Source organism: Sinocyclocheilus anshuiensis, unplaced genomic scaffold (assembly GCF_001515605.1).
Source record: "Sinocyclocheilus anshuiensis isolate Anshui unplaced genomic scaffold, SAMN03320099.WGS_v1.1 scaffold315, whole genome shotgun sequence".
NCBI lineage: Eukaryota > Metazoa > Chordata > Actinopteri > Cypriniformes > Cyprinidae > Sinocyclocheilus > Sinocyclocheilus anshuiensis.
Window position 1 is genome coordinate 1,135,981 of NW_015548210.1, and position 23,085 is coordinate 1,159,065.

The window sequence follows — 23,085 nt, forward strand, 5'->3', positions numbered from 1 at the left end:
TACAGTTCAAAAGTTTGGGGTCAGTACATTTTTATTCTTTCTTTTTTTGAAAGAAATTACAACTTTTATTCAGCAAGGATGTGTTAAATTTAAGTGATAGCAAAGATTTATATTGTTAGAAAAGGTTTATATTTGGAATAAATGCTGTTCTTTTTAAGAATCCTGAAAAAAGTATTGCAGTTTCCCAAAAAATATTTAGCAGCACAACTGTTGCCAACATTGATAATTCTAATAATAAATAAGCATATTAGAATGATTTCTGAAGGATCATGTGACACTTTATACTGGAGTAATGGCTGATGGAAATTCAGCTTTGCATCACAGAAATAAATTATATTTTAAAGGATATTAAAATAGTAACCATTATTTTATATTGTAATAACATTTTGCAAGATTACGTTTTTTTTCCCCTGTATTTTGATCAAATAAATGCAGCCTTGATGAGCATAAGAGACTTCTTTAAAAAACATTACAAGTCTTACTGATCCCAAACTTTTGAATGGTAGTGTATATACTGTACATATATAACTGACTGGATTTTTTCTTCCTCAAACTAAAATGACTTTCAGATATGGTGGCATGAAGCTTGCAAATGCCATCAAATTCAGAAACTAGATCTTCAGAAACTTGCATTTTTGTGTGCAATATGCATTAACCAGTCACTAAATTTAGATATGTAGATAAAGCTGTGTGTGTCTGAGACTTCAAGTCCCTTTATGCTAATGACTTTTCCTGGCCTCTTTAATTGGTTCGACACTCCCTTTGGCTCTGAAAGTTCTGACACTAAATACAATACAAGAGGAGGCCAGCTGAGATGTTAAGAGATTTCTGTGCTAAAAGTAATTACTCCCATTTAATTGCAGTAATTAGTCCAGTTAATGAGGAATTTGGCTAAAGCAGTGTGTGATTCAGATGTAGCTGCTGTTTGTGAGCTTGTTTAGGTATTGTGCTGTTTACCTTCACAGTGATTTGACAGGATGACAAAGCCACGGTTGGACTTTAAAGCTCTTCCGTTGCTACGGGAGACGTATCTCTGGATCTGCCATGCCGTCAGAGCTGTTCGTACCAGCCCGTCCCCATCATCCGAAACAGAGATGAAAAATTTGTGTTTTAGAGGAGAACAGTGAGCTCAGTACAAACACATTTACACTATTTACCCACATACAAACACTCATTTGCAAACAGGCTGTCAATGCTTGATGGCTTACCACAAAACAGATAAAATCTCTTCCATGGTGAGTTTTGAACATGATTTTTAAGCATTTCGGCCCACACAGTATTTTTGGAAATTTTGATTTTTTCCCCCCATGTTATTATAGTGTTTGAAGCATATGAATGTTAAAAAAGCCTGAAAGATGCATTGAACCAATATTTTGAGAATATTTCATCTAGCTCTTGGTGTGAGCAAACCTTAAACATAGTGAATTCACAAGAAATATGACCAGCAGTACGGTTGATAATCCGACTGACAGTTTGGAGTTCACACAGTTTATTCAATGCATAACCGCTCTAACACAAATGAGTTCAAATAGCTCAAGTGGCACCTGGTCTGCGCTGTCAGAAGGTGAATTGGTCATTAGAGGTGTAAAGCTCATGCATCAGGACTCCTACTGGGAACTGCGGTCCTGGTTCTCTTCAGACTTTTCCTGGGTCTGACTGATTATACACACAAGAGAAGCTGATGAGAGAACAGAACCAGAGTCAGTGCTGCCAATCACAGCTTGGGGTTCCTCACACCACAACACCAGGGAAGACAGACAGGAAGACATACAGTAGATCTGTTAAACCCAGTTAATGAAATGAAGTTTGTTAATGAAATGATACTCTAGCATACATAAATATTGGATTAACAGTTAAATGTTTAATTAGATCGATCTTTTTAGGAGCTAATTTGGAGTTAAATTTGTATGTTTCTAATCAACATTTCTACATTTTGAATTGATTTTTTTTTTGCAGAAAAACAAACATCACTACTCAAGGCAGCAATTGAGTTATCTTTAAATGTTTGTTATACCAGATGTATTATTATTCAGGTTAGTTGCTAAACATATTGACCTTAACTAACTTGTGAGCAAGACTGTCTTCAAACTGTTGATCTGATATGACAGTAATTAAACTGAAAGAGAAATCTAACTATAGAAGATGACGACATTTACACTGTCGCTTGTAGTGCCCCTACTAATTGTGTTGCTTTATGAAATGCAATTTTTATAAAAGTGTTTGAATTCTATGTAGGCAAGACAAGTTTGTTTATATAAATGATATAATTATATATAAAAAGGATTTATAAGAAATACAAATAAATTGATTTAAAATGCATTAAAAACAAAAAAGAAAGAAACGAGAACAATACATAAAAGTGCAATCTAAAGAAAGTATCTTAGAAGCAGTTATTATAATTAACAAACTAAAACTATTAAAAACATCTTAAATAAACATGGTTAATTATTTATTTAATTAACATTGTTAATTGTTAATTAAGCTAAAATAACATACATATAATATTTATAATTCATTTTTATATAAATTAAAATATTAATATTAAACTAAACTAAAATTGGACTAAAATATGATTAATTAGAAGCACTGAAATCACTAATTGGAAATTTAAATATTAAAATTAAATTTAAAAGTGAAATAAAAATAAATGATGCCTAAATAGTAATATTTTAAAAAACAAAAACTAATAAAAATGACAAAAGCACATATAAAAGCATATTTGTTATATATTATAAAAAAATTTAATATTAATTTAATTTGTGAAACAATGCTAAAGTAGTATGTAATCTGTTTATGTACTATACTAGCACAAATCTAAATAATGTGTTTAGTGCACATAGCTTCCTTGTGCATTTGTTTTTCAGTGGAAAGTGGAAGATCCAGACCTTCTGCCTTGAATGCCAAAGCAACTCGCTTTCTTCTGCTCTTCATGATACTCATGAGCTGAACAAGTGTTTTTCATGCTTGAAAGTATCTTTATTTCACTCGAGTCCATCTGACCTTGAAAGAAACAAAGTGTTCTCGATTTTCCAAGTTCAGGGATTGTTGTGAAATGTACTTTCGGAACATTGCACGCAGGTCATGTCTAGACATTCAGATGTTTAGAGGTCTGTGGATGTTTGCGAAACAATCCGTGGTGTTAAGAAGTCAGTTTCATACCGCGCACGTCCCGCTGCTCTGTTGCCCCGCATCAGTGTGTTTTTTCCAGTCAGAGACGAGTAACACCTCACCCTGTTAAATATTCATACACTTTAAAAAATCCTCTGTGTTGACCCAGACAGACAGCCCGGGAAAACCTGTATATTCATTACTCATCATTCATTGCATAAATTGAAAATATCCAGTGGGACATATCTAAAAGTTGTTTCCATGGTAATTTGCTGGAGAAGCGGCACCCAGCGGGAGCTTCCAAATAAACCGTGCAAAACTTGAGAAGTTAACAAGACACAAGGGGAATACATTCTACACCATTAGCATCAAGCCTTTCTCTCTCTATTCCTCTCTTTCTGTCAATCCATGACTTGCTGTCTCAGACGCTTCTCATAAAATTCCCTAGGATAAATAAAATAAATAGTTTGCATATAGAGAATGTATGACAAATAATATGGATTACTCAGATAATTTGGTTTAAGTGTTTGAATAAATTCAGCTTCAAAAAATTGAGTTTTTTTCAGGAGTCTTTGATGAATAGAAAGTTCAAATGAGCAGCATTTATTTGAAATAGAAATCTTTTGTAACATTATAAATATTGTTAGTCACTTTTAAATAAATTTCATGCATCCTTACAAAATAAAATTATTATTATTATTTTACTTGCTGTAAACTTCTGAATGGTAGTGTATCATGGTTTCCACAAAACTATTCAGCAGCACTACTGTTTTCAACATTAATAGTAAGATTTTTTTAAAGCAGCAAACCATTATATTAAAATGATTTCCAAAGGATCATGTGACATTGAAGACTGGAGTAATGATGCTGAAAATACAGCTTTGTTTTCAGATGAATAAATTACATTTTAAAATATATTAAAATATAAAACAAATCTGTTATTTTAAGCTGTAATAATATTTCAAAATATAACTTTTACTGTATTTTTGATTAAATAAATGCAGCCCTAATGATTTCCAAAGGATCATGTGACATTGAAGACTGGAATAATGATGCTGAAAATACAGCTTTGTTTTCAGATGAATAAATTACATTTTAAAATATATTAAAATAGAAAACAAATCTGTTATTTTAAGCTGTAATAATATTTCAAAATATAACTTTTACTGTATTTTTGATTAAATAAATGCAGCCCTCGTAATGTTATTTAATTATTATTATTTTTTTTTTTTCTTAACTATTCCTTAATTATTCCTTTTGGCCGTAAAATATAATTATGTACCTAATGTGTCTTGTATTTATATAAGGATATTAACTTCAGACATATTTTTCTTGATTTTATGCTCCGGGTTGATGGGAGACTTAGGCATATATAGAGTAAAGGCTTCTGGGAGACTTCTGAGCTCATCACAGAGCATCTAATCAGCCCCCTCTCTCTCTAAGTTTTTAGCAACCTTGACCTTTCCTCTGCAATAAAACCTGCCTGTCAATCACAGATGTCTATCAGGACTCGTCTCAGAAGAGAGAAGCAGGCAGAATAAAAGAAGAGCAGAAAAACAAGATTTTCTTCACACATTGTATTGCATATCTCCAATGTAAATCCCAGCTGATCAGGGGTTTGATTTTGGACTGCTGATTGAAAGGTCACAGAAAAATGTACCTATAGGTGAATGTAAAACTAATTCAGCTACATATGCATATGTACAGAGAAGATCAGAAAACACTGTTCAGAATCACTGTGCACATTTATATCATCTCACTGACAGCCCATAGACTGCATGTTAATTTACTCCAAGAAATAAAAAATTAAGCAAGCGCAAATAAAAAGGCCTATGCAAGCGCACAGATAAACCAAAGTCTGTTTACTTTACCTCTGTTTGTTTGCTTTTATGCCTTGTGTTGTTGTCTCTTCTCTTCCGTGACTTCATTTTTTTTCTGACAAGCTGTCATTTTCTCACAGGCTTTTGCTCTTTCAAATAGCATGAATTATGCTTTCTCTCTTTCTTTCATTCTCTCTCTCTCCTGTCACTCTGATCAAGTGTTTTCTGAAGAGTTTGGTGCAGAATGAAAGTGAGCCTGCCTGTGAGCTTTCACAATCCTCAGAGTATTCGCACATGCGTCTGTGTTTTAGAAAAACAAATAAAGATATTCTGTGTAGCTTTTCTTTCCTCTTGTACAGAGAAAATATTGATCACAAAAAGACTAGAATTAATTTGACATTTCAGAGTAAAGAAACTGAAAAAAATCTTTTTTTTTTAAACTATATGTGAGCTGTTACGTATAATATTACAAGCAAAATTGACAGCTCCCGCAACAAGTGTGCAGGAATCAATCTTCAAGTGATACAATTTTTTTTATCACAGATACCAAACTTGCATTTCCTGTCTTAATAGCATATTTCAAATCAGTAAAAAAAATCTAACAAATGTTTATTATTTGACTCAAACCACCCTAAAAAAAAAAACTAATATAATGTTTATATAATATTTTCTATAGTGCATAATGTCAGTGGTGATTATCTAAATATGCTTTGTTATATTACCCATAATGCTTTGTTTATTCTCACTGCACAGACTGCACTGTAAAGGAATGTTTTGGGAGAAAGTGACCATTTTAAACAGGAAAGCAAAGAGAGAGAAAGGTAAATAGGGAGAGAGGGATACAAAAAGGGACAGGTGAATAACAAATCAGGCCCTTATTTAGAGTGCGCAGACTATTTCTGATCTTATAACGATGTTCCTCTGGATTTACAGCATGCCTCAGGAGACGGATGGCCAAATAAGATCATTATTATTTCCTTGGGCATGTTCTCTCCCTCCTTCTGTGCAAACTGTCATGGGATAACCTTCTGAAAAATCGGCCTCACTAAAACACTACAGCTTTTCATCTCGGCGCATTTCCTTTTGATATCGAACATGCAGCTATGCTGTATTAATCATAGAACTGGATTTGAACGGATGCGACGCTGAATTCAAACTCTGCTTAGATGAAATCCAGAGAGAGCAGGGATACTCAGAATGCAGAAAAGGGTTTTGTTGTTTATCTCTTTGATGAAATCAGTTGTTTGTCCTCAATAAACCCTAGAAGTCTGTTGTCTGTAGCTGTGTTTCGATTCTCATGGTCCCTTTGCAGTGTTCACAGCTCCCTACACACATTGAGAAGGGGATATTTGTAAAAGTTGCCAGAATTTGTTAATTTAGAATGCCTTGAGATGACAGTTTAACAAAGATAAATGCAACTTGAGTTACCATACTATCACATGTAAAAAGGAAAGTTAAAAAACGTATGTATTATATACTTTATGCACATACCATGTGTAACTTATTTCACTTTCCTTTGACAGTGGTCATTCATCTTATGACATAATGACTGCAGACAGCAGTATCAGTAAGATGATGTTAATAAATTCATGATGCACCAGTCTTTATTTTCAGGTCCACAAAATGGCTCATTTTTAACAGGTTTCATCAGGACAGGAATGCAGTGACCTCTCCTCCATGTGGGTGGAAAGCTGTCTGAACGTCCACACTTTAATATATTCCACAAGCTGCCAACAATTAAATCATAAGCTTTCAGGTATAACGGCACTTTTTCCACTCAGAGAAGAGCTGCTAATGTATGAGCTTAGTAAATGATACATGCTGTTCACTAACACCTACACAATTACGCTTTACTTTGTTTGCCGCTGAGCATGAGTCAACTTTTACTGTCTCTACCTGCTGCCCAAAAGTGGTTTATTATAAAATGTAAACTTTTGAAAAGTGTGTATAATATATATATATATATATATTTTTTTTTTTCACACTCACATGACAATTTTTTTTACAGGATTTGAAAAAAAATGCAGCAATGAATGTGTTAAACAGTTTTATGCTACACTGTCACATCTCATTAAATTACATGCTTAATTAAACAAGTTATATTTATTTAACTTACTGAATTAAGCATGCAATTTAATGCACTTTTAAACATTTCTTACACATTTGATTATTCTTCCAAAATACATTTCTATACACAGATCTATCTATCTATCTATCTATCTATCTGTATATACTGTATGTATGTATTTTGGAAGTCTGATCAAATGTGTAAAAAAAAAAAAAAAAAAAAACTATGTTAAAAGTGCAGCTGATATTGCTCCTAAATGGAAATGCAAGGTCAAGTTGAGTGCATTGCATTGTGAGTTTGGTTCCTCCCTGTCCAAAATTCTGCCCTGGTGAACTTGTTTTTATTTGGTCAGTTCAGTGGTTTGTTCTCATCTGTAAGGATCCATTTTGAAACTCAGGGTCACTGTGTCCATCCTGGGACCGAAGCAAAGCTGATGTCCGTTGGGCAGGTAGGACCTTTGTTTTGGCCGTTTATGTTTTTAGACATGTTGACTTGCAGCATGCTGCACTCTGACACCTGCCTGCCAAAGCGAATAAAAGCAATTTCAGACTATTTAAACACCTCAGTGCTCTCTACGTCTCTCTGCGGGATTCTCACAGGCTGGAAAAAAAAACATGCTGGATACGTGAAAGACTTGCGTAGCTTGACTTTAGCCAGCCTGATTGACATGAAAGCAACCAACCACAATTTATTATTATTTGCTTTTACATGCCGTTTAGGGGCAGAGTTATCTGAAATAGATTATAATGTATGTGTCAGCTTGAGTATAAGGAGAAGTTCACCATTATATGGGCTTTATTGTGCCCTTCAAGGTGGTATTTATTTGCAGAAGTGCACTTGGATTAGTCTTTCCGTGTCACAGTCTATAAAAACACAGTTGAATTGCCTCTTTTAGAGATTAATGACTGTCTACAGCTTCAGGTTTAATCTGACTGGAAGGTCTGACATCGTGTGGCTTTGCGAAGCAGCCGTTTATTGCCACTGGAATGATCTGATCACACTTCTATTACAGAAAGTGTCATCTTGATAAATGGGATTCACTCTGGAGTGACATGTGCTCTATGTGTTATTAATAGGAGTGAGATTGTGAGGTCAGTGCTTGATTTACAGCTATTTTAAGGCTTCAGATCTGTTTATTGTTTATTGGAAAGAGATTTCAGGATGAAAGGAGGATGCGTTTGTGAGTGGTTTGTGAGCCTCTAAACAATGTGTGGAAAGAATCTAGTTTATGCACCCAGATTTATTGTGTGATTTATGGTGTTGGAGAAACAAGAACATGTAGCATTTTAATTGCACAGTCAGCATTTGTAAACAAAAGTTTCAGTTGCTGGAATATTTGACAGCTTTTGACTTCTGGAAACACCACAAGCTAATCTAGTTAAGCTAAGTTAATTAATGCAAGTTTTTTAGGCCTAGTATTACTTACTGTATATACTAATATATTATTTATTAATATTTTGAATTAGCATTTATTTGTATATTTTTCTATTTTCCTTTAAATTTTAGCTTAAGTTTTAGTAATTTTGTTATGTTTTTGTTAATGTTTTAAAAAAATATATAAATTATTTAAATATTTTTCTTTTTAATAATTTTAGTACTTCAACTTATTTTATTTCAGTTTTATTTCATTTATAAGCATATACAGTGCATTTTTTATAGGTGGCATATATTTTCAGTTATTTTAGTTTAGGTTCATCATCAAATTTTTATATTATTGTATTTTTAGCTTTATTTCAATTAACAAATTATTTTTAATAGCTTTAGTTTGTTTTATTTTCTGTTAATGATCACAGCACTGGTCATAATTTATGGCTACATTCTGAATGGCTGTCAATGACAAACAGTAATCTGCTTTTTTTCTGATGGATGTTGTAGTAAAAATATCTACCAGCACAGGCTAGCTAGCTTTTGCTACTCTGTTGAAAAAAAGCTGGCTAAAACCAGTCTCAGCTGGTTTAAGATGGTCCCCTAACCTGGCCAAGCTAGTTTTCAGCTAGTCTAGTTGGACTCCCAACAGTGTTTTTTTTTTTCATTCAGTTATTTATCAGTATTAACAGCACATAAACATCATATTTGTTTCTCTCTTTAGAGCGGTTTTAATGGACCAATTACAGCAATTTGTGATGATTTAATAAAGATGAAAACAAATACAACGCAATAAGACAAAGAAACATCCTGAGATTTGACTGCACCCAATGTAGTTTTCAGCTTTCCAACCTTTTTAGTACCCAACATTTTCAGCCCACAAAACAATTACAATCCACAACTGATTATCTTCATTCTGCCTTCTCCCAATGTTCACTGGCACCTTACTATAGGCTGATCCAATAATAAAGAAGAGCTGTAGCTCCCGCTGAGAGTTTGACTGTGCGCTGGTCCCCAAAAGCCGTCTCCAAATCTCTGATCCCTTTAGGATTCGTCTGCCATTTACAGTCTGTGTCAGTGATGTTCTTTTTATCTTATACTGTCTTCACTGTGTCACCAAGCTACATTCTGTTAGAACATTGTCATCCAATTCCCTAATTAGGGAGTAAAAAACACACTCGAGATCTCAAGCTGTTTGAAAGCAGAAATAACAGTATGTCTCTGAGGTATCTGCTCTTCTGGGGTTCACAGTCTTCCTAGGGCTTTGTTTTGAGATGTATAGGATGTACTATGAAGGCAAAATAAACCTTGATGATTGTTTCTGGTTGTCACAAAACACTTTAAAAGGGGTAGTTTGTCTAAAAATGAAAATCTGTCATCATTTACTCACCCTCAATGTTGTTCCAAATCCATATGATTTTCTGTCTTCGTGTAGAATATTGAAAGGAGGATTTTGAGTTGAGAGTGACATGAGGGTGAACAAATGATGACAAGTTTCATTTTAAGGCCAACTGCTCCTTTAAGACTGATTTAGCAAAAACACACAATTATAGAGACATGAGTGTTATAGCATAGGAGAGCCTACACATTTGCAACTAAATTTTCCTAAATCTAGACAGTGTTAAAGTCCCAGTGGAGAGCTGCTGTATTCCTATAGGAATGAGACAGATGATCTGACAGCAGTTCAGTACAGCACTTCCCTCACGTCTCAATAATGGAAGCACTTCCTGACAGATAAAATACAACTCCAGATGTTGTTTTCAGAACAGCGATGTCGCACAAGCAGGTTTTTTTACTTGTAGCTGGAAAACAAAAGGATTTCCTTCACACCTCAGTGAAATATTACAAATATCTAAATAAGAAAAGCAGAGAGATGCCAACATGTCCAGTAGTGGTGGAAATGTCCAATAGCTTATTACTGTAGCCAAAAAAGGTGTTCTTATTATAATGTGTGTGTGTATATATACAGTGGTGTGAAAAAGTGTTGGCCCCCTTCCTGATTTCTTATTTTTTTGCATGTTTGTCACACTTTAATGTTTCAGATCATCAAACAAATTTAAATATTAGTCAAAGATAACACAAGTGAACACAACATGCACTGTATATATACACACACACACACACACACACACACACACAACCAGTCAAAAGTTTTTGAACAGTAAGATTTTTAATGTTTTTAACTTATTTGCATTTATTGATCCAAAATATAGCAAAAGCAGTAATATTGTGAAATATTTTTACTATTTAAAATAACTGCTTTCTATTTTAATATATTTTAAAATATAATTACTTACAACTAGACTTTCCAGCCAGTGATTACCAAGCATTTTCACTGTATGGAAATGAACAGTTCCCTTTCTGTCGTTCACTTCGACGTTGTGTCGAGTGTACGACACTAAGGGCTCTTGGGAGCCCAAACACTTCTGACATCTTTGAGAAAAGGCCAATGAAATTGGGTGTGCAGAATTTGCATAGCTGGCCACGCCCTGGACATCTGGGTATAAATAGGCCAGCATGGCATCTGCTCACTCATTCTGTCTTTCGGAGCCGAATGCAGCGTCTCTTACGGAGAAGTTGCGATCATTCACCTCTCGTTTCCTCGTCGTTGGATATAAGACACGGTCAGCGATCTCTCCCTACTCATACACAGATAAGTGTTGTGAGAGTACCCCTGGGTGCTTCAACGGCGATCTCTAGAAGAGAACATTTCTTCTAAAAGAGCAATTTCTCTGAAAGAGCTACAAGGGTGGAATTGTGTGTTCATCATGCCTTTCCGTCCGTGTGTTTCTGGTTGCGGTTGGCACGTCTTGAAAGATGACCGGCACGAGCGCTGTATTCAGTGTTTGGGCCATGCTCACGCTGAGGCAGCACTTGTGGATGGTTCGTGCCCTGCTTGCGAGGCACTTCCCATCGGCATGTTGCGCTCGCGGCTCGGGTTCTTCGCCAAAAGATCCAGAGTCACCGCGGCTGCTTGCCACTCTGGTCCTTCTACCTCCAGGTATGAGGCCGCAGCGATGTGCGCCGCGGAAGAGCATTGTGTGGAAGGATTAGTTTTGCCGGGGCAATCCCCGCAAGCTTCCCGTTCCTCTCTTGCTTCGTGCTTACCGGTCGAGTTTCCGGATGAGTTTGAGAGGGCTCAATCTCTCATTCGGGGCTCGCGAGCAGGACGAGCGGTCAATCGCAGCATCGTAGGGCGGGCTTGAGCCATCGGAAGCAGATGACTCGGCTGAGCAAGTACCTAAGGGCGCTGAGCCTCAGTCCGAGGCTGACGCTGAGATGGCAGCCGTGCTTGCCCGGGCAGCCAAGAGCATCGGGCTGGAGTGGTCTCCCCCACCCTGCCCCGAGCACTCGCGGCTGGATGATTGGTTTCTGGGTGTTGCGCGCGATACTAAGCCGTGCCCGGGCCCAGTGCCTTTCTTCCCGGAAGTGCACAAGGAATTGACGAAATCGTGGAAGGCCCCTTTTTCGGCCAGAACACGATACACCGGTTTCTCTGCCCTCACCACCCTCGATGGGGGTCCAGCAAGGGGGTATATGGAGGTTCCACAGGTGGAGAGAGCGATTGCGGTGCATCTTTACCCACAAAACGGCGCCACCTGGCTGGGCAGCCTGAGACCCCCGTCCAGGGCCTGTAAGTTCTCTTCGTCCCTGGTGGCGAAGGCTTATGCGGCCTCTGGACAAGCTGCGTCCGCCCTGCATGCTATGGCCATCCTGCAGGTCTACCAGGCCAAGGCGTTGAAAGAACTGCACGAGGGTGGTCCTAACCCAGAGGTACTGCAGGAACTGTGCTCAGCGACTGACTATGCCCTCCGATCTACGAAGGTCACGGCGCAGGCTCTAGGGAGGGCGATGTCCACGCTAGTGGTCCAGGAACGCCACTTGTGGCTCAACCTGGCTGAGATGCGGGAAGCTGAGAAAGTACCCTTTCTTGATGCCCCCATTTCACAGGTTGGTCTCCTTGGTGACATTGTGGAAGAATTGGCCCAACAGTTCTCCACGGTAAAGAAGCAGACGGAGGCCATCAGACGGAGGCCTGACCCACTGCCTCGGCGTGGGTCAGGTCCTGCTCCTGCACCGCCCAAGTTCAGGGGCAATCTGTTTACCTCAGTACGAGGCGAGAATGCGACTGTTCTTCGGGTGGAGGTTGCAACCCTTCTCGAGAAGGGTGCAATCAAACCTGTCCCCCTGGCCGAAATGAAGAAGGGGTTTTACAGCCTGTACTTCACTGTACCCAAGAAGGGCGGAGGACTCAGACCAATCCTATATTTGAGGTCTCTGAACCGGGCCCTTCACAAGCTGCCGTTCAGAATGTTAACCTTCAAACACATATGAACATGTTTGCCTTTGAAAGATGGGCATATCAGTACAAAGTTCTTCCCTTCAGGTTGTCCCTGTCTCCTCACGTCTTTACAAAGATTGCGGAGGCTGCCCTTGCCCCTCTCAGGGAAGTGGGCATTCGCATTCTCAATTACCTCGACAACTGGCTGATCCTAGCTCACTCGTGAGAATTGGTTTGTGCACACAGGGACATGATCCTCGACCACCTAGCCCAATTGGGACTTCAGGTCAACAGGGAAAAAAAGCAAACTCGTCCCGCGCAGAATTTCTCTTTTCTCGGTGTAGAATTTGACTCAGTTACGATGACTGCACGCCTCTCTCAGGAGCGTGCTCAGTCGATGCTGAAATGCTTGAGGGCTCTCAAGCAGAGAACAGCGGTCCCTCTTAAAAACTTTCAGAGGCTCCTGGGGCATATGGCGTCCTCAGCCACGGTCACGCCGCTGGGACTGATGCATATGAGACCGCTTCAGCACTGGCTTCGTACCCGAGTCCCGAGATGGGCATGGTGTCACGGCTCACACTGTGTGAACATCACACCGGTGTGTCACCATACCGTCAGTCCCTGGGAGGACATCTCTTTTCTACGGGCAGGAGTGCTCTTAGAACAGGTGTCCAGATGCATTGCTGTTACAACAGATGCTTCCAAGACAGGCTGGAGCGCCGTGTGCAACAGGCAGGCAGCATCAGGGGTCTGGACAGGCCCTCAGCTGCATTGGCATATCAGTTGCCTGGAGTTGTTGACAGTGCTTTTGGCCTTGAGGAGGTTTCGACCCTTGATCCAAGGCAAGCACGTGTTGATCCGGATGAACAACACAGCGACGTTTGCATACATCAGCCACCAGGGTGGTGTTCGCTCCCATTGCATGTCACAACTCGCCTGCCATCTCTTACTTTGCAGCCAGCACAGACTCAGGTCTCTGCATGCCACTCATATCCCGGGTGACCTCAATCGTGTAGCGGATCTCCTCTCGAGACAGGTTTCGCTCGGGGGCAAGTGGAGGCTTCACCCCCAAACAGTTCAGCTGATTTGGAGTCGGTTCGGCCAGGCACAGGTGGACCTGTTTGCCTCGTCGGAATCGACCCATTGCCAGTTGTGATACTCCCTGACCGAGGCTCCCCTCGGCACGGATGCACTGACTCACAGCTGGCCCAGAGGCCTACTCAAGTATGCGTTTTCCCCAGTGAGCCTCATTGCATAGACACTGTGCAAGGTCAGGGAAGACAGAGAACAGTTCCTGCTTGTGGCCCCTTATTGGCCCAACAGGACCTGGTTCTCGGAGCTCATGCTCATGGCATCAGTTCCTCCCTGGTGAATTCCCCTGAGGAAGGACCTCCTTTCTCAGGAGAAGGGCACAATTTGGCATCCGGCAACGGATCTCTGGAACCTTCATGTTTGGTTCCTGGATGCAACCAGGAAGAACTTGGAGACCTTTCACCAGCAGTAGTGAATACCATTACTCAGGCCAGAGCCCCCTCAACGAGGCGGCTGTACGACCCGAAGTGGCGCGTTTTCGTGAATTGGTGTTCTTCCCAGGGGAAGGACCCTCGGAGATGTGGCATCGGATCTGTGCTCTCCTTCCTCCAAGGAGGCCTGGAAAGGCACCTGTCTGCTTCTACACTTAAGGTGTACGTGGCCGCGATTGCGGCTAACCACAACACCGTGGGAGGCAGATCGGTGGGGAAGCACGATCTGGTTATTCGGTTCCTCAGAGGCGCCCGGAGGTTGAACCCTCCGAGGCCATGTCTCATTCCCTCTTGGGATCTTTCTGTGGTCTTGCAGGCCTAACAGAGAGTTCCGTTTGAGCCCCTTCAGCAGTTTCAACAGTTGAGTTCAGTGCCCTCTCTATGAAGTCAGCCCTCCCGACTGCGCTCACTTCTGTCAAGAGGGTGGGGGATCTCCCAGCACTCTCCGTTAACAAATCATGCCTGGAGTTCGGGCTGGCAGACTCTCACGTTGTCCTGAGACCTCGGCCTGGATACGTGCCCAAGGTTCCCACCACTCCCTTCAGGGATCGGGTGGTAACATTGCAAGCTATCCCCTTCCAAGAAGAGGACCCCGACCTGTCTCTGTTGTGCCCAGTGCGAGCCCTACGCACATACCTAGATCGCACTCAGAGTTTCGGATGTTCTGAACAGCTCTTTATCTACTTTGGAGGACAGCAGAAGGGGAATGCTGTCTCCAGACAAAGAATCTCCCACTGAATTGTGGATGCGATCCTAGCGGCCTATCAGGCCAGAGGCCTACCTTGCCCACTGGGAGTGAGGGCTCACCCTACCAGGGGCATGGCTGCATCAGCAGCCCTGACAAACGGGGCCTCTCTAGCAGATATCTGTAGAGCTGCAGGTTGGGCTACACCTAATACATATGCAAGATTTTATAATCTATGAAAGGAACCAGTTTCTTCTAGAATTCTGAACGTCAGTTCTTGACTCTTGACTTGTAGGCCTTGCTACCAGCGCTACTCCCCCCAGGGTGGTTATGCGCTTATTCAGTCCAGCTCAGGTTCCTTTCATGAACTCTGGACTACCCTTCCATCACATAAGCACTTTACTTAGCGAAGTTCGGCGGAGGAACTCGCTATTAGAACCCATTACGAGGTAAGTTCCCTCGAGTATTGGGTTAGTGCTCTACATGTAGCGGCTCCTCTTGCGGCCCCATGTGTGTATTCTCCACTGAGTTGCCCCTGAGGCAAAGTGTTCCCCTAGACAGACATTCAATCTGTCAACAGGTTCTGGGTTTTGGTAGTTCTCTCATTAAGCGGAGCCCACCTCAGAATCTTCCCCATGTGGTACTTCCTCTGTAAGTCCATAGGTGGATCCTCACATGTTGCCTCCTCATCGGGTAGGATGTGATCTCCGTAGTGCCTTTCCCCCATGGGGGAATAGTCACTGTCCCAACGATCACTACCAAGACTTTTCAGCTGTTATATTATGGTGAGTATTACTATGGGAAAAGGCTCCGGCTGAGGGGACCTCTGCCTCTATGGCGGCTCTCCCGGATGTTGGAGAGTGAGGTCTTAAGTCTTGGCCGTTGGAAGGTTACGAGGAGTAGAGGTGCATTTGGTTGTGACACGCTGGTTTGTCAACATCTGCGCCCCCATGGACTCGTGACGCAGCTCGGCAGTTGTGGCGTTTAGTATAGGGATGACATAAAGGGAACGTCTCGGTTACGCATGGTAACCCTCATTCCCTGATGGAGGGAACAGAGACGTTGTGTCCTTCATGCCACAACTCCGAATTGCCTCTGAGTGGGTTGAGATGCTTCTCGACTCCTCAGAACAGAATGAGTGAGCAGATGCCACGCTGGCCTATTTATACCCGGATGTCCGGGGCGTGGCCAGCTATGCAAATTCTGCTCACCCAATTTCACTGGCCTTTTCTCAGAGATGTCAGAGGAGTTTGGGCTCCCAAGAGCAACCCCTAGTGTCATAGACTCGACACAATGTCTCCGTTCCCTCCATCAGGGAACGAGGGTTACCATACGTAACCGAGACGATTTGACATTTTGATAACTTTTATATTCTACAAAAAAAGTTATTCAAGTTTTGAAAGACACAGGGTAGAAAATGACAGAATTCTCAATTTAGAATGACCTTCAATGATCTTCAGAAGGTACATTTATTCTTTTTCTTTTTTGTTTACCTTTTTTAACAATCATGCAACTAAATTATCAAAGACAAACATTATTATAATTTTTTTTTTTTTACAAATCCACTTGACTCATAAATCTGAGGGAGTGCATGCAATCTGAATGGTATGATGCATTTAAGTGTCAGAGAACGATCAACAACAGTCTGACATTCTCATAATGATAGTTTTTGAGCAAACTGGACTTTTATATTTTTTATCAGACATGCTTTTAAGAATCTTTGTGTCTGAATGACATATTCGAATGACTCACTTCCTCTCAGTGGCAAATGAGGCCTGCTTTCTGATTACAGTTTGTTTCTGATCACAAACATTTGTTGAGACTTTCAGGCCTGAAGAGGCGGCTGTCATTATACAGCTCTCTCTCTCTGAACCCTTCTGAGAGCTCTCCTGCCTAGCGAGGTGTGTTAATCTTGAGATGAAAGACGTGCTGTAATTGCCTCACACTTTCTTTCCCCTGAAAGATGCTGCTGTTCTTCAGCACTGAAGATCACAGCAATATTGAACCTTTTGTGTCACTCTTAAACTACAAAATAATTATTTTTCAGGGAAGCATTGCCTTAATATGTAAAAAAAATTGAATATTTAAATAGCATTACAAAACTTTTGTACAATGACATTTAAAGCATTTGAAGAGCAGTTAAAATACTTGTCATATATATATATATATATATATACATACATACATATATATATATATTTAATCGTGTGCCTGTGTGTGTATACATATACTATAATAATACATATAATTTCTTTCATATAATCTTTCATATTTTACATTGGCCCCTTGGGGATCTGTAGAGCCCAGTTTGAAACATCACTGCCTTAGATTAGACTAGGTTTGTTTAGTACTAATTTTCAATCTGTTTGGACTTTGCAGAAGATGGAACTGTACAAACTCAGAGAGGAGGAGAGTCAGAATCAAAGAGAGTGTTTGACCCTTTCACCAGCAAACAGGAGCCACCAACTGACGTCCAGCAGCTCACCACAGATGCAGTACCAATCCTCCCCAACCTAAGACTGCTCAAACTCCACTCGGCTCTGCTGACCAAGAGCCTGGAGGGAGATCAGCAGTTTTTTAAAGAGGCACCGCACACCATGCCAACAGTCTCTACCTCTACATCTAACACTGAACATTCACTTCTGGTGCCTCAGGAGGATGCAGCAGTCTTCTCTGACCTTGTGACCACACTGACCATGACTGCGGCAACATCTGTGGAACAAAGAAGGCCCAGCAAAAGCCGTAGTAAAACATCAGAGAAGATCATGGTCACCTCTCAGCCTTTCACAAACCCCACCATTCCAATAAGCACTCCCACAAGCACAGGTCAAAAGACAACTCTCAACACAACAACAAAGAAAGCCTTTGACAAGGAAAGTACTTTGCCACCACTGTTTCTGTCAACTTCACCTAAGAAAGAATCACGGAAGCCGGAGGGGAAAACCATACCAGGATATTCCTCTGAGACCTCTCCAGGTACATTAAGAACATTATATTATAACATTAGATGGATATTGATAATAGATATGGATGGAAAGATAAATATGGATAGATATGGATGCTATATATGAATGGATACACATGGCTATATGAGGACATGGATGGATATAGATGGATATGGATACATAGATAGATATGGATGGTAGATATACATAAATAAGGCAAGATATGGATGGCTAGATCTGGAGGATATAGATGCATATAGACAGAAAGATATGGATATGAATAAATACGGATGGATGGATGGATGGTGATTTTCAATACACAAATATCAACAAATATGAAGGAAGGAATTTTATTTCACTATTTACAGGGTATCTGCAGAATTTTTAAAAATAAATTTAAGGAAATGTATTACCCATTTTAAGAGCTTCACAAGTAAAATGAACACAGTATGAGTGGGGTTGGACAATGTCTGTGGTAACATACAGTACTGAGCACTCTTGTCTTTCCGTCCCCAACTGTAAGACATTACATTAATTCATTACATGAAATTATAATTAAGACTTGATTGATCTGTATTTATGATAGCCCGTCGGGCAGAGTGGTGATACATTTTGGTAGCCCGACTGGAAAACACAATAGCCCCGGGACATCGGGCTAGCGATTTTGCGAGCCCTGTAGGTAGATAGGTAGGTAGATAGATAGATAGATAGATAGATAGATAGATAGATAGATAGATATGAACATAGGTGTATATGAATATGGACAAGTGGATATGAATAGATATGGATGGATATACATGGCTAGATACAGAGAATATAGATGGATTTGGACAGGTAGATAAATATGGATATAGATGGATATGGACAGCTACAGATGGCTATGGCTAGATATTGATGAAAGATATAGGTGTATATGGATGTTGATCTCTATGACAATGCACAGGCCTCAGAGCTAATGGAGGATTATTGCACAGCTAACCAAACATAAGACAGACTGTAAAAGGGGTGACTTCAGAATGGTGCCTTTTCTCTCTCTCTGTCTTTCTTTTTCCAGCTCACTGCGATATGAACTTCACAGACGCCGAGGGTTATATTGAGCTCCCCCCGGATGTCTCATTTGATTCCCACATTCATTGCACCTGCCTGGTTACTGTATATCTGGGTTATGGCGTTGAGATTCAGGTCAGTACTTTTTCATCTAATGCTTTTATCATATGCAGATTAGGAGAAGCGTCTCTCTCGCACATCTTTGTTTCTCAAGGGCAACAGAGTGTCATTTCCATCTCCTCTACACTTAACATTGAAATTTCATAAGTGTATCCAGAAATTTAAAAAAGTCTCAGCCTGTTCCTACAGGCTCAGTATGACAAGATATTATTTTCTGTGCTTTCTGCATAACTACATGGATATGAGATAAATATTCATTCTCCTAAACAGCAAGTATGGACTGAGAAGCCTTACAACTGCAAACAGGCCACTGCAATTGTAAAATTGCTATAGATAGATGAACAGTGCTTGAATGTGTGCCAGTAATGCAAGAAATAGAATACAACTGAGAATTTAAAAAGTGAAGAAATAGCAGTTAAATTATTCAGTATGATGATATTAGTGACTGCTTAGTTGAGGAGCATGAATAAGACATTAAGTGCACTCATCTTTAAATCACAGAATATCTTTGATAAACCAGTATGATTATGAACAACAGAGGAAAACTAGGCGCTTTTCTAAATAGTTACAAAGAGGATTTACAAAGTGTCTTACTTCTTCATTACTCAAGCCAAGAGAAAACAAGCCGTTCATTTTGAGCAAATGAAGCATCGCAGACAATGTCTATTCTGCGTTTCATGCAATCAGGTGGAACTTGTTATTGTTCCTGTCAGCCATCCAACTCAATACGGTTCGATCGACTGCACTGCAATTTCTCAGACCTCTAATTTTGGATTGATCAGAAGAGAGAGAAGTGCATTTAAAAACTGATTGTGAAGAGACAGAACATTGCATATAAAAGTTTTAGAGAAATGCAGACAGATGCTGCCAATTCTCTCTCAGGCATTTATAAAGGCCTCCAGTCTGAAGTTGTGAAAGTTTCCGTATGTAGTTCCAGGAGGACCGTCATGTTCACAAATCAGTGTTTGACTGCAGAACAGCTGCCGTGTCAAATAAAACAAAATTCCCTCTAAAAAGCCCTACAGTAGATACATTGGATGAGAGCGGCTGTGCTGAATCATACATGTGATGCTCACTTGACTTTCTGAACATTTTAGATGTGACGGCCTCATCAGGATTTTGACTTCATTTGATCTCTGTGCTTTGGTGAATTTAGTTTTCTGAGTACTTGCTTACAATATTCACCAACAGCTGATATTTTTCATTTATTTAAAGGTCTGTCTGAAGTCAAAACTTTTTCATTTGTAATGCATATTGATCTTATTTAAGTTGAGGCAGATCATGAAAATGCTGAAGCATTTTTTTTTATTTTTATGTTTGAGGATATTATATTGAGTGTAAAATAAAGTTTAATGCACTGAATTGATCGCAAAATGTATCCTACAAACTTAGAAAGTTCTGATCATACGTTTGCTTTTTTATATCTAGCAAAAACAAGAGTCCTTAAAAAATAATTGCTCTTTCCTGACATCTGTAATTCTCCAAGTGGCCAATTTAAAGCCAGTGATTTTGAAATGTGCTTGCTCTGGAAGGGGATGCTAAAGGCTCACTGGCCACATATTTGTTTGAATATGGATGTTTAAAGATCCATGTGGTTAAAGATCAGGACAGCTAACAGTTGCGGGTTCTAACACCATAAAGGTGAAATGCAATACCATTATGCCCATATTTGGCAAAAAAAAAAAAAGAGATGCAATTCCATTGTCAAACGATGAAATAATTTCAGAAAGAAAGAAATGTAAAAATTCTTGCAGAGTTTATGAAAGAAATTACTTTTCACATATTTTTTGATGTGTTTTTTTTTATTCAATCCAGTAGCTGAATTCAGTAATACCATATATAACAACAACATATATACTAAATAAAACATTTCATTCATTTTTTTATAAAGTACCGTTAACTACTCAGAATTCATAATGTGTATCTTTAACCACATGCTGCCATGAACAACCATCTCTGTAACTACATGAGTGACTCTTATGAAAAACATAAGTTGTAAGCCGTTTATGTGTTTAATTCACTAGAAAGTACTGATTCATTCATTCAAATATTAGTTGGACTACACCGGTAACATTGTACAGTTTTGACTCACCAAAAAGAACATGCTAATAAGAGTCGTTCTTTTGGGAATCAGTTAGACTACTCTGGTTGTACTAGCTATGCATTTTTCATACACTTAAACAAAAAAAAGAAGAAAAAAAGACAAAGGAAATGGCTCATAAGAGTCAGGAATCAGATTACTATGTTTACTGTTTCACACTGTATTGAAAGTGTTGCGGCACCACTTACAGTAGCAAACAGTCAGTATCATATTGTCAGAGTATTTTAATACAGTTTTCAGCCCGCTCATTGGAAGAATGAATGTGCAAGAGCCGTTAACAGAACTGAATATAATTTTTTAAATAATTTTTTGTGAAAAAGCCTTGAACTTCGCAGTGTGTTTTCATCTCCATATGAAAAGCCTCTGTTTTATGTGTTTTCTGATACTGCTATGAATTATGTGACAACATTTCTAGCTTAGTTTGTGCTCCTTTTGCTAACTGGCTATCGATCATTATCTTTTATGAGACCAAGGTTGTGGTGATTCATGGCCATTTTCTGTGATTTATGGAACAGATGCAGAAGTACATGAGTCAGCTTTCCTCAAAATCCATTATATATTCTTTCATAGAATGTCTAGATAGTTGTAAGAAGTTCATGATATAATCAATGCTTGTGTGCTGATGAATGGGTGGACAGTGTTTAGTAGTGAAATTGGAGTTTTAGTTGAACTGTAATTAGAGGTACCTTGTATTCACAATGCCGTCTCTCCAGGGTCCAGTGCTCTGTCGGCCAGACCCTCATTAACTTTCCACAAACTGGTCTGCTTGAGTCCACAAAAGTCCTGTGAAAGGCCACAAATCATTAAGATTCTCAACACCGTTTCATTTTAATTGCTTGTCGACCTGTTGACCATGACAGCGCTCATATTATTCCGTACGCACTGCCCTGCTAACCCTACCCAGCACAGGGGTCAGGGAGCATCAGCCGAACATCTGATGACACTTTTAAACCTAGGTAATGGAAATGAAGGTCTTTGTGCTTGTTCAGTTGGCATTTGAGTTTAAATAGCTCAAATTATAGCAGAGCAAATGAGCTAATATTCACAGAAAGGAGTCACTTGAACCTGAGGATAGTTTCAGGGTGTTGCCACCACATCTGAAATGAGTTTTTCAGTCAAGGTCTCCGTTGGAGAGATTGCTGTCAACTGATATTAATTCACCTTGGCTCCAGTATGTCATAAAAAGCAGAGATGTAAAGCAAAAGAGTGTCAGGGACGGTTATTCCTCTCAGCCTGCGAGACTGACAAATCACAAGGGAAAGAGAAAAGCAAAGGCATTGGAAATATGCAATATTTCACATACATACATCACATACATTTATCATGCATGTATTTAAATCTATGCAATTGTTGTGCAGGTCACCAGCTCCTTCACCCTCTGACAAATTAGTATTTTACGTGGCTTCATTTAAAAGGAAAGAAGGTCTGAAACTCTGCTCTGGGTCTAGCATTATTTGTTTGCAAATATCACTTTGGTTTTAAGCTAGCTACCACAGAAGGGAATGATGGAACAAAGTCATATGTCTCTTTAAATTGATTTTTATACCGCTTTGTGTTACTGTGATGTGACAGTTTTAAACGCAGTGACTGCTAATACAGAATTAGCCTACAGTTTCTTACTAACGTTAGTGTGTTTACCTGCTTTTCGTCCTCATTAGGAACCGAGTTCCGCCTTTAAAAAAAAAAATAACGAGACCAAATGAATTTCTTGAATTTAGGTTCCATTAAAGGTTCTCAAACGTGCATTCTTTTGCGAATGCGAAACTAATTACCGCAGCAACGCCATTACTAAAAGTTCATCTCAAAACATAGACCAGCGTGGTTTGACTCCAGAACGAATTACTCTTTTGAGCCGGTTTCTTTTAGTGAATCAATACAGCACGCCAAAGCAATACAGGACGCCAGTGTAGTCCAGTTCCCGAATGAATGATTCTCTTATGTTGAGCCGATTCTTTTTAGGGAATCAAAATCATACATCAGTGTGGTTCCTGAATCGTATATGAATGAATGAATGAATGAAT

At 39.6% G+C, this 23,085-nt stretch overlaps 1 protein-coding gene and 1 long non-coding RNA gene across 4 annotated transcripts in view; one reads left to right on the forward strand and one right to left on the reverse strand.

Moving 5' to 3' along the window:
* LOC107653744 (seizure protein 6-like) overlaps window positions 1-23,085 on the forward strand; it is a 48,173-nt gene that overhangs the window by 10,784 nt on the left and 14,304 nt on the right. For all 3 annotated transcript variants that reach the window (XM_016440558.1, XM_016440556.1, XM_016440557.1), the window contains exons 2-3: window positions 17,231-17,827; window positions 18,851-18,978. In XM_016440558.1, coding sequence (XP_016296044.1) covers window positions 17,231-17,827; window positions 18,851-18,978 — 725 coding nt within the window. The remainder of the gene's footprint in view (window positions 1-17,230; window positions 17,828-18,850; window positions 18,979-23,085) is intronic.
* LOC107653745 (uncharacterized) lies at window positions 956-22,879 on the reverse strand. The gene is made up of 4 exons (XR_001630266.1): window positions 22,703-22,879; window positions 21,751-21,847; window positions 1,545-1,678; window positions 956-1,056 (listed from the first exon to the last, which is right to left on the reverse strand). It is a non-coding gene; the product is annotated as an uncharacterized LOC107653745 (long non-coding RNA).